General features: G+C 35.5%; 1 protein-coding gene across 3 annotated transcripts in view; it reads left to right on the top strand.

Moving 5' to 3' along the window:
- LOC150088851 (ankyrin repeat domain-containing protein 13D) overlaps window positions 1–13,417 on the top strand; it is a 125,931-nt gene that overhangs the window by 93,354 nt on the left and 19,160 nt on the right. For all 3 annotated transcript variants that reach the window (XM_090369701.1, XM_090369700.1, XM_090369703.1), the window contains exon 14: window positions 4,561–4,640. In XM_090369701.1, the coding sequence (XP_090225827.1) occupies window positions 4,561–4,640 (80 nt within the window). The remainder of the gene's footprint in view (window positions 1–4,560; window positions 4,641–13,417) is intronic.

The following is a 13,417-nucleotide window of genomic DNA, read 5'->3' on the forward strand; positions in this document are numbered from 1 at the left end:
GTGTCATTAACAACCCTGCCAACCTTTGTATCGTCTGCAAACTTGGACAGTAAGCCTATATACCATCATCAATATCATTTATAAATACAGAAAACAACAATGGACCCAACACTGAACCCTGAGGGACTCCACTAATAACATTAGTCCATGAACAGCAGTGTCCATTGATTACCACTGTCTTCTCCCACTCAACCATCCCTTTATCCATAGCAGCAATTTGTCTCCAATGCCACACTGCTCCAATTTGTGCAGCAGTCTTCCATGTGCAACAATATCAAAGGCCTTTCTAAGATCCAAATATATGATATCAAAGTTATTCTTTGCATCCAGTTTCTTTGTGACTACACCATAATATCCAATCAAATTTGTCAGACAAGACTTCCCCTTAACAAACCCATGCTGTGTCCGAGCTATAACTGAAGTCTTGTCTAGATGATCCTGCAGTGCTTCTTTAACCAGTGCCTCCATTAGTTTCCCCTGGAACAGAAGTTAAACTAACAGGTCTGTAATTACCTGTGTCTCCCTTTGATCCTCCTTTGTGGATTGGGGTCACATTTGCACATCTCCAGTCCATGGGTACCTCCCCTGAGTCCAGGGAAGCTCTCATAATTATGGCTAAGGGTTTGCTTACTTCCTTTGCCACCTCCTTTAATATAACTGGATAGATTCCATCCACCCCAGGTGCCTTTCTTATGGTTATCTTCAACAATTTCTCCTCCACTTTCCTCTCAGTTATTACAAGATTATCTAGCTTACTGCCAGAGTTGAATACACCTCTGGTATTCCCCTCCCTGAATAACTCCTCATGTGTGAATGTAGAGGCAAAATATTCATTTAGTTTGTTAGCTACATGAGCAGGATCATCAACAGTTGAACCATCGATATCAAGTGGACCAATCTGGTTCATCCCCTTCCTTCTAGCGTTTACATAAGTAAGGAACTCTTTGCTGGTTTTTTTGCATCTTCTGCCAAAGATTTTTCGTAATCTGCTTTCGCCTGCCTAACCTCCTTTCTAACTTGGTTACAGACCAGCTTATATCTATCATAGGCTTCTCTGTCACATGTTAATATATATGTATCCCATGCATTTTTCTTCTTTGTCACATGTCTAATTAGTTCATCTGACATCCATTTAGGCCTAAATCTTGAACAATATTTCTTTGTTGGTATGAAAAGCCTAGTAGCTTCCAAGATTAATTCTTTGAATGCTTCCCATTTTGAATTTGCTGTTGGTAACATCATCAGTTGGTCCCACAATATAGAATTTAAATACTGTCTCAGACCACCGTAGTCACCTTTACGAAAGCAAAATCCCTTCCCTTTACCCTTGATGGTAGTTACCTCTTTGAGTAAATCCCGCTTCAGCACACTGTGATCACTGCCACCTAGTTGTTCCTTTATCTGCAGATTCTTGATGCATGAAGAATCACTGCTGATAATCAGATCAAGAGTATTACTCCCTCTAGTTGCCTCCCGAACATGCTGCTGTAGAAAACAATCATCCAATAAATCCACAAAAGCCTTGCTAGTGTGTGAGTGACCAACCCACAAATTCCAGTCAATATCCGGGAAATTAAAATCCCCCATTATAAGACACTCTAATTTACTGGCCCACTCTATTTCTCTGCACAATTGCTCATTATACTCATCAGATTCATTAGGCCTATAACACACACCTACTCTTCTTTTTCCTTTCCCAGTGCTTATGTCACACCAAACAGACTCAACATTGCATTGTCCACCCACATCAATTGGATGCACTTCCTTAGATTTTATGTGTTTCTTAACTAACAGCATAACCCCTCCTCCCTTTCTGTACACATTGTACTCCCCAAATTCCAGTTCTGCACTGCTTATGTCTATGTGACACCATGTCTCTGATATCCCAACAATATCTGCCTTTGTTGACTTGACTAGCACTTCAAGCTCATCAAATTTATTAACTATACTCCTAGCATTGGTGTACATGCAAGTATACATGCACCTGTTTCTACTCTTAGTTACCGTAACACAGCCCATGTATTTACTTGTTCCATAATGACTCTCAGCAGTCCTGGAATTTCCCATTACCTTGCTTTCCAGGCTGCTGTTCAATTGCATTTCAAATCAAGTAGTGCAAGAATCACCTTGCACTACTTGATTTGAAATGTAGAGGCAAAATATTCAATAGATTAATGGACTAATAGATTAACAGTACGTGTATCCCCCCAAGCTAGCAGTTTTCCGACCCACCTAACTCTGCCTCGATAGCATCGGCAAATATTCTTGCACCCTTTCTATTTAAGTGTATCCCATCCCTGTAGAAGCAGTCTCTTCTGTTAACAAATGTTTGTTAAACAGGAGAGACTGCTTCTACAGTCTCTCCTGTAAAACATGGAGAGTATACTAATACCTTCCATGTTTGAGTATTAGTATACTCAAACATGGAGTTCATCCATGTTTGAGTATACTAATCCTGAACCTTTGTATTCTAATGCTGTTGGTATTAATCTAATAGCCTTATATTTTCTTAAATTTTCAATTTCTCGATTGATGAGATTCTTATCATCAAGAGACTTAATCTGTCTAAAAGATTAATTAGCAATTAATCTTTTATTTAGTTCTTCTATTTCAGGTGTTGTTGCTGTTAGTTTTAATTCGCTAGGCAGCTTTAATTCATTAGCCTCTAAATATTCTTATCTAATCCTTTATCAGGATCGAGCCTGAGGAATTCAGTTTATTCCATTGCTTTAGATTTTTTTCCTTCTAAGGTAGCTAAGCTATCCTTAGGTATACCTTCAATGGTTTTTTATTATTTCATTAAAAATGTAAATAATTTTAATTATTTGATTTTCGTAGTTTATTTTAGGAAAATGAATGATTTTAAGGAAAAATAGGGTGTTTTTAGAGCATCTGTCTTTTTGCATTTGTAAAAGTGGAAAGTGTCCTAGAATCCCCATTTTCTATGCTGCTTACTATGGTAACTGTTTCAGAGTAGAGCTCAACAACCGTCCAATTTAAAACAACTGCGGGAAAAATTGAGTCAGCACAGAACAGCATCCCTGTAGCACACTTTTGACATCTCATTCAGCCCATGCCAGGTTGAATCCAGGCTGCTTTGTGGGCAAAACAGACACTGACTCGCTATTGGGTGGATGTACTTAGTAAAGTGACCACTTGGTGTATTTTGCATATGATATCATGCAAAAAATAACCAGTTAATTTCTATAGAAAATTGTATTAGACTACCTTTTAATTAAGGCTGTAATAAATTATTTATTAAATAGAAATAGCACTTTGGTTAAAATCTGAAATTCATGAAATCACAGTTGTGAGAAATATTAACCTTTGTGTGGTTTAATAATGCTCAATAAATTCATCATCCAAATCCGTTATGCCTGGTGGGTGTACAGGTCACTCAGATGGTACAGGCAAGTTGTGGTCTATCAACCTTCCACCCACTGTTTTCCTCCATGCTGTCTTTCTGTGATCAGGCTGTAGCCAGAATATGTTCCCTTTCCTCTGATGCTTTCTTGGCACCATCAAAACAACTTCCATTTGGACTGGCTCTTAGCCAATTGTCATTAATTTTTTGTTTCAGACGTTTGTTTAATTAACCATCCTTTGTGCATGCCTATATCATGTTAAGTTTACTTTGCTTTCCTTTGATTGGATATTTGTTACCCCAGATTTTTTTTGACTCTTCCTCATTTTTTAATATAGTCTTGCTATCAATTCCATTTGTTGGTTTTATTCGTTTTTTTTAAAACTCTGATATACGAAGGTTCTAATTTTTGGTCAGTTTGTTTATTTTTTATCCTGAAAGAGGCCTCTGAGGTCGGGAAAACTCATATCTAGGAAATAAACTCATACACCGACCATGAATAAAATTTTACTGTAACTAAAATTTTACAAATAATATAAAAATAATAATATAAAATCAAAAACAAATTATTTACAATGATTGTATATTGCGGAATACTAAAAACTGTAATAAAAGATCATTTACAATAAAATAAGCTAAAATATAAAATTAAAAGCGCTAAAAACCTGGAGCTTTCGAGAGCGTCAGCTCTCTTCTTCAACAGTAATATGACTTCCTGCAACATCTCCTTAAATAGCATTTTTTTATTAAGTTTTCTTCTATGTAAATTAAAATAGGTTTAAAAACTACATTATAAACAGCTAATTTTTTTCTTATGGCTAATTACTCCAAATTAATTTATTTACCTGTCTTCCTATACTTTCTGCTTTACTTACTTAGTTGTTTATTCCAAGTCTAATCTTCCTTCTTGATTAGACTTCCCAGATGCACAATAACTAACATGTTCCATAGCAAAAACATTAACATGTTTTTGCTTTTTTTTCAATCTACGCTAAATTTTTTGGTCTAAAACCTATCAGGTCTTTCCCAAGGTTACAATACTACACCAGTACTTTAATCCTCTTCAGTAAGTTACTTGAGCAGATTTTTTGTGTGTTACACTATGGAGGGAAATTCCTCTAATTTTGCATTCAACTTTTTACATTTCTGAATATTGGCTGAATAAATATTAACTTAAAATGTTATTTTATTGTTAGGTCACTATCTGGGAAGCTTTAAGGGCCCAACGACCTACTCCTGCATCTTCATCTGAAGAAGAGGAACGGGCCTTACAGAGGTGAGTACAGGTGAAGTTGTTTATAGTCTTTTTTTTTTTAAAGGTTTCTCAAACTTTAAAAAATTTAGTATAACAATTCAGTTCAAAATTTTATTTTATTTAATGTTTTAATAAATTTAGAAGAAAAGATAACTTAATCTACTTGTGTTTTAAAAGTCCTATTATTGGAACATCTGGTTGAAAACTAGTACAGGCAACCCCCAAATAACACAGTACTTCTACAACATGGTTTTGCTCTAACACGATTGATAAATTGCGGCAATCCTCGCACAACATGGTTTTGCTCTAACACAGTTAGAGAATTTTGGTAAACCTCACATAACAGGGTATTTTTGAGCTTTTGTGTGGGGAAAACCCTGATATTACGTTGGATGTAATTTTTCAACATTTCCACTCTTTGTGAATCCCCGCTGTTGACTCGCTAGTCAAAAAAAATTATTCAGAAATCCCTATGTTTTATTTTGTTGGGAAATCCCCATTACGTTCTGTGCTATTGAACTTGTACTTGTTGAACTTGTGGAAAAATCTAGATTTCAAAGTTTTATTACTATTGGATAGCACACTAAGCCATTCAAAAGATTTAAGTCATCCAAACGTTGAAGTTATGTTCCTACCGCTGGGTTAATACAACTTCTTTCATTCAGCCGTTAGATAAAGGTATGATATCCACCTTTAAAACTCATTACACCAGTAAATCGTTACAATGGATTTTGCAAAAAATTTGATTCCAAATCTTATTGAAGTTATGGAGGCATGGAAACATTTCTCAATTGTGGACTGTATCAGAATCATAGCTTTATCGATGAAAGAAATAAAACAGCCAACATTTAAATGCGTGTGGAAAAATTATTATTAATATAATTTTATTTCCACATCAGTGGACACCCCTGGAACAGCCTGATTCAGCTAGAAGGGTGTACATTATGCAATATCCAGTTGATTGCATTGATTGGAATTGCAAGAGATCAAAACAGATTGATAATACAGAACAAAATAAAAATCAAAAAATAAAATAATAAAAAATAAAATAAATAAATGACAAACAATAAAAAACAATGGTGAATCCAGGGAAGGATTTGCAGGTAATTCTTTTCACATAATGCTTATTGTTCATGTTTATAGAGTTCTTTCACTATGTCCTGTCTATAGAATTTGAACATATTCGCTGGAAACATTGACTTAAGGTATTGCACATTTTGCAGAGACGATTGTAGAAAAGGTGTTGAACTGCACCGGGTTTGTTCTAATGTCCGAGGGGTTGCAGAAACATCCCAGCTGTCAAGTGAATCCATTTGGCCGCATAGAAGTTGTGCCAGGGTTTGCATAGAGTACGTTGCTAGAGATGGTAGCCCATCTCCCTTTTTAGCCATCTCAGGAGCCAATATTCACCCTGAGAAATCTCTTTAGTTGAGTAGAGGAGGCTCCTGATCAGAGCCTCCTAAAATGTATGGCCAGACTCAGTTCATTCAGGAAATATGGTCGAACGGGCAGAAAACAGAATCAGTGCGAAAATAGAACTTGCTACATCGATAGGGGGGGGAAGGTTTTGATGATATGACTACTAAAGCCCTCCTGAGTAGAACAGTTGATAGAATTGTCCTCCTCCCCACACTAGCTGGAAAAGACCAGAGTTCGAATCCCGTCGATGAAGGGAGGAATTTATTTGGGTCTTTTTCACGTGGCTGATTTAGTCGGGCTCGGGCAGCATGGTTTTTTCTCCCTGAAACTCTGGTTTTTCATCCAGCAAAACAGAAAATCGACCTCAGGACATACTTGATTTATAGACAATATACACAGATTAACGTGGCCTTAGTCGGCGATGCTCCTAAAAAAAATTAAAAAAAGATATGATTACTGAAGACGTTCAAGAATTACTGGTAGAAAAAGAGGCTGGCATAGCGGATTTGGTGCAAATGGCATCGGAGATAAAATCAAATCAATTCAGATGATGAAAGCAGCGTATTCAGCAGATGAAAATTCTAAACTTCCAAATTTTAAACTAAAAAGCATAGGGGAAGGCATAAGTTAGCTGAGCAATTAGAATGAAAGGAGCCCAAAGTTCAAAAGGGAGCTTCAAAAATGCTTAGTTCCACACTATGAAATTCACAAAGATTTATCAAGCAAAAGCAAACAAACCCAGATTACTGATTTTTTTAAAGAGAACAGAAGGTACACGAAATCTAGAATGGTGTGTTTTTGTTAGCCCTTGGAATGTGAACCCCCCCTTTTTTTGTATTTTTTCTTAGTCCTGTATAACATGGTTTCGCACAACACAACATTTTATAGGAACCTAATAACTGTGTTATACGAGGGTTACCTGTATATATATTATTGCATGTTCCTGTCATTTCTTTGTAACATGGAGCCTTTCTGTGCCATGTTCCAAAGTTAACCTGCTAAAATTAACATTCATATAGTCCAGATGAATCATGTTATGTACATAGCTGCAATAGTAAACCGTGAAACAACTCACGTTCTGAAATTACCACAAGTTTACTCAATCTTGTACTTCAGATAAACATAGTCCTTATCTTATCTTCCTTCATGGATTAGGTGATCCACCTGTTCCGATCTCAGAGGTCTGCCCATCTTTTCTTCAGTCTTCCTCTGTCTCTTTTTCTTTTTGCTCTAGGACATTATTCCTTTATAAAAGAATTATACTTTTTTGCATTGCCCAAAAAAAAAAAAATATATCTATACAACCTATATTTCTCTAATCACACTCCTCTCACTGCCAGAAGGTAATGATCTAGCCAACCCTTAAATTTCACTAGGCTGTTAATGTTGACCACCCAGGAAAGCAATTTATTCCAGTGGTAGGTAACATTCTGACAAAATGTAAATTTCCTGAGGTTCCGTCTATTAGTTTTTCCTGATAGTTTGTATATACAGTAGACTCTCGATTTTCCGGGATAGATGGTAAAAAACAAATCCAGCATAATTGATTTCCCGGTTAATCCAAAAATACAGAAGTCCTCGACATATGTAAGAGATACGTTCCAGGACTTCTTACTTCGTCAAGTTTTACGTAACTCAGGAATGACTAGTAACATAATGCTACTATATTATTATTGACAAATCTGAATTCAGCGCGATACTTAATGTTTGACCATTGTCATGCTTTCTTATTAGTTTAATTTTCTTATCCAAATCGATCACTTTCCTTTTCATGGTAGATTTACTAGTACCGTTGTCACTTACTCTCTCACCATGATAACAGTCAAAATTAAAATTTCTGAAAAGGACTTCACAGGGTTAAGGCGAAAACTCACTATTATCACCCCGCGCGAGCTCACATTTTACTAAAGAACATTTCTGGTGGTCAACAAAAAACAATTTGCACTTTCCGTTTTATTGGGTGTTTCTGTTAGCGCAATCTATTATAATCAGGTAGTAAACTCGATCTTATTGCATTTGCGATGATACCTATAGCTGGAATTTTGTTGGTTTTTACGTTATTATGGTGAAGTGTGTGTGTCCCCTTCATTGAAATATTCAATCATATAAAAAAAAAACCATAAATAGTTGTAAGAATCTTCTCTTCATTTCTATTTTTTTGTTTGTTACTCCACTCTCACCTTTGCAATTTGTGCATGCCATGATCGTCGTTATTGATTACTTATTCTTTTTTTTTTTTGTTGTTTTAAATTTTACAATCCAAAAAAAAAAAATTGAGTGAAACAAATTTACGTAAATCGGGGACTTACTGTATCGAAAAATGTTCGGCAACCTACGTAGAAAATATGCATATCGTAAATAAAATGCATGTCGAAATATTCAAATTTTGACATGCATTTTATTCCTTTGTCGATATCATTCAAGAAAATCAGAAAGTAGAGAGTGGTTCTAGTGCTGTTTATAACAACCTGCATCCTGCCCTTTGGCAACCTCAAAATCTTGCCAGCAGATTTCAACTTGTACAGCAACTTCCCATGCAAAAGTTACTGTATACAAGTTGACAAGAAACTACAGTAGACTCTTGATTTTCCGGGATAGATGGTAAAAAAAAAAACAAATCCTGGATAATCGATTTCCTGGTTAATTCAAAAATACAGAAGTTTCCGACATATGTAAGAGATACGTTCCAGGACTTCTTACTTCGTCAAGTTTTACATAACTCGGGAATGACTAGTAACATATTGCTACTATATTATTATTGACAAATCTGAATTCAGCGTGATACTTGTTAATGTTTGACCATTTTCATACATTCTTATTAGTTTAATGTTATGATCCAAATCGATCACTTTCCTTTTCTTGGTAGATTTACTAGTACTGCTGTCACTTATTCTCTTAGTCGACACCATGATAACTGTCAAAATGAAATTTTCTGTGAACTTCACAGGGTTAAGGCAAAAACTCGCTGTTATCACCCCGCACGAGCTCACATTTTACTAAAGCACATGTAAAATGCAAAAACTTTGGGAGATGCATTATGGCCACAGAAGCCGATGCACCAACAACTAACAAAAAAAAACTAAAGCACAATTCTGGAGGTCACCAAAAAACAATAAAAACAATTTGCACTTTCCGCGTTATTGGGCTTTTCTGTTCGTGCATCTAATTATAAATGGGTAGTAAACTCGGTCTTATTGCATTTGCGAAAATACCGATAGCTGGAATTTGTGTCCCCTTCACTGAAATCTTCACTCATATAAAAAAAAACCATAAATAAATTGTAAGAATCTTCTCCTCTTTCCTATTTTTTTGCTTGTTACTCCGATATCACTTGTGCAATTTGTGCGTGCTGTGATTGTTGTTATTGATTGCTTATTATTATTATTTTTTTGTTGTTGTTTTAAATTTTACAATCCTAAAAAAAAAAAAAAAAGAGTGAAAAAGAATTTACATAAATCCGTAGTTGTGTAAGTCAGGGACTTGCTGTATCGAAAAATGTTCACAACCTACGTAAAAAAAAATATGGCAATAGATAAAAAAAACTTACCATGTACTACTCGCGTGTCCAATGCGATGCTTCCCATTATTTTTTCTGATGTTGCATATGGTTTGTCACCAACATTATAATGGTTCATGAAAGATTTAACGGATGCACTGTTTTCAAAATTTTGAAAGTTTTTATTTAACTGAAAGTGCAACTCTGCGTTTACCCATCATTTTCGCGATTTATAAACAAAAAAAATATATATATTTACTATAAAAAAATTTCGACATCCCTGACATAAATAACAAAACAAAATTTGTCTTTTTGCAGTGCGATGGAACACAACAATCAACACTATGCACTAAAACAAATTAAACATTTATTCTTTTTTTTTATGATATTTGTTGATGTTTTTTAAATTTGGAGTCTTGAAGTGTCCCGGTTAATCCGATCCTGGTAAATCGAGAGTCTGCTATATATCAAATGCTTCGCTAAAGTCTGCATATACAGTGTCAAAATTGATTCTTGCATCCAACTCCTGTGTAACTGTATCATAGTAGTTTGGTCATGTGAGATTTCCCTTTACAAAACCATTTATGTGTTATGATCCATTTAGGGTATTGTACTCTGCAAGGTGATCTTGTCATGCACCTTTGACCACAGATGTTGTGACCTTCCCTACCACTGAGGTCAGACTGACCAGTCTGTTAGCCAATCATCCTAAGCTCTCCCACTCATACATTGGCAAAACATTGACACTTATTTTGCTACTGTATGATCCAATTGACATCTCCATGCTAAACTTTGTTAGTGACTTTCATTCTGTTTATTAAATGTTTAATGAAGATAATAACATGAAAGTGATAAGACATAACAAAGTCCTTCTCCACTCCGATCCAAGGAAATTCACCATCATCCAATAATTGCCTTATGATTACCCCTAAAGATTTGGCACACTCCTTTGCAGCCTCTTTCAGTATGACCCAATAAATACCATCAGCACCTGTAGCTTTACTCACTTCAATAGTTTTCTGTTAAATACTCCCCTCTGTAATGTCAGTATCACTTTTTCTGCAGTGCCCAGATACAAAGCACAACATTCTCTCCTCACCACACACATGCTGAAAAGGGATTTTATACTATGAAGTCCATAGTACCTGTTCAACTCACCACAACAGCAGCTAGATTATCAATGATTTTATTCTACATGTTGAGCAAAAGCCTCATCTAGTTTATTTGGTGCACTATGGCCACAGATGCCGATGCACCTAATAAATACCCAAACAAAGAAACAAACAATATCTAGTTTACTCTTTTTCTCTTTATTTACATTCTTGTTTCTCGTGAATAATAGTTTCCAATACTCGGACTTCACCTACCTAATCTGCTCTGTGGTTTTGTTACAAATCAACTGATAATTATAGTATAGTTTGGCGTATAAGTTGATTCCTTCCCCCACCTTTTTTTTTTTTTTCCCTGAAAATTAAGAGGACACTTGAAAGGCCAGTGTTTCAACAACATTAAGGCCATCTAGGAGGGTGTGACATAGTATCTGAAGAGCATTACTTTGGAGCAGTATCAGCAGTGCTTTCAGGATTTAATTAATTGTTCTGAGCATTGCATACAGTCATATGGAGATTACTTCAAAAATATATAACCATTTCCAGACTTTATAACATGATTATTGTTATTTTCTTTTTTTCGAATTTTATTTCATTATTTAATTGGGAGACTGTGTAGTCACATTATAGTAAAATCTGATTTTACTATAATATGCAACTACACAGTCACGTATTATAGTAAATTAAGAACCAGCATACTTTTTAATTCAATTATTTCTGCTCTTTTTTTAAAAAAGTTTACATTTTGACATTTTATTACGTAGCACAGTAAACTGTAGAGAAAGCACTAAGCATATCAGTACTCCCTTATGTAGATGGTCATGAAACTAATTTCTACAAACCTACAAGCATGAAACCAAAACCTACAAAGCTGTTGGTAACATCATCAGTTGGTCCCACTGCATAGAATTTAAAAACTGTCTGAGACCACTTTAGTCATCCTTACAAAAGCAAAAGCTTTCTCTTCACCCTTGACAATAGTTATCTCTTTAATTAAATTCCACATTAGTACACTGTGATTGCTGCCACCCAGTGGGTCTTTTACCTGCAGATTCTTAATACATTTAGAATGACTGGTGATAACCAGATGAAGAGTATTGCTTCCTCTTGTTGCCCCCTCTAACATGCTGCTGTAGAAAACAGTCATCCAGGAAATCTACAAAAGTAGATTTCCTTTATAGTGACCAACTCAAATTCTAGTGAACATCTGGAAATTTAAACTCCCCATTATGAGACATTCCGATTTGCTGGCCCATCTTATTTCTCTGTATAACTGTTTGGTATACTCACCACAGTCATTAGGTCTATAATAACACATTCCTACTCTCAAGTTTTCCCAGTTCTTATATTACACCAAACTTACTCAACATTGCACTGGTCACTCATGTCAACTGGATGCACTGCCTTAGATTTAATGTTTCTGAACTAAGAGCATAACCCTTCCTCTCCTGTCTGTTCCCCTTTATGCATTTTACTCCCCATATTCAAATTCCGCATCACTTATGTCTGAGTGACACCATGTCTCTACTATCCCTACAATTTCTTCATTTGATCACTTAATCAGTACTTCATATTCATTAAATTTATTTACAATTCTCCTGGCATTAGTGTGCATGCAAGTATACATACTCAACTTGTTCTTCCCCTTAGTCACCCTTACCCAGCCCATATATTCACTTGGTCCATGATGACCCACATCAGAGCCTGAAATCCCCGACACCTTGATTTCCAGGCTGCTGCACTTCCCAATAGAAGCACTGCAAGAATTACCATCACCACTGCCCACAGCTCTGGTTAATCTATTAGTCTGTGTATTTCCCTAAGCTAGCAGTTTTCTGACCCACCTGTCGCATGCAAATAGATGGATAGACAGACACAAACAGAAATGAAGGCAATAGGTGCTTCTGCATATATATATATGTGCGTGTGTGAACATGCTTAATATTTATTTAGTTTTTCAGCAATATGTATAGAATCATCATTAGTTATGCTATTTATATCTAGTGGGCCAATGAGATTCAACCCTTTCCTTCAAGCATTAATATATGCAAAGAATTCCTTGACATTTTTTTTTTATTCTTAGCCAAAGAATTCTCATCTGCCTTAGCTTGTCTAGCCCACTGAGTAACTTGATTACAGATGCTAATTTGTACCTACCATAAGATTCTGTATCTGCTGATGATTTTATAATCATCCCATGTATTTCTTTATCTTTCCACTAAGCTTGTCAGTTCTTCTGGTATCCGTTTTATTCTAAACATTTAATAATATCTCTTAGTTGATATAAAACACTTAGTGACCTCTGTAATTACCTCTCTAAACACTTCTCATCTGGCATTTACACTGCTTAACATTATTCCATTATAATCACTTTTTCAAAAACAAAATCCCTTCCCTTTATCCTTGGAAGTAGATATTTCTTTGAATAAATTTCACACCAATATGCTCTGATCACTGCTACCTAAAAATTCCATTACTTGAAGTTTCTTAATTAGTTGATAAATCACCACTGATAATAAAATCAAGTATATTGCTTTCCTCTGTTTCCTCTCTAATGTGTTAGATAGAAAACTGTCATCAAGCAAATCAAGAAATGTTCTACTACCATGTGAGCTGCCAATCCACGAGTTCCAGTCAATATTAGAAAAGTTACAATCCCCCCCCTTAAAAGGTTTTCTGATTTTCTCACCCACTATAGTTGTTCCTTATACTCCTCATAGTCATTTTGTCTATAACAGGCTCCCTCCTCTCATTTTTGATGATTTGAGCATTTT

This window comes from Mastigoproctus giganteus, chromosome 3, assembly GCF_048544385.1.
Source record: "Mastigoproctus giganteus isolate SK-2022 chromosome 3, ASM4854438v1, whole genome shotgun sequence".
Classification (NCBI taxonomy): domain Eukaryota; kingdom Metazoa; phylum Arthropoda; class Arachnida; order Uropygi; family Thelyphonidae; genus Mastigoproctus; species Mastigoproctus giganteus.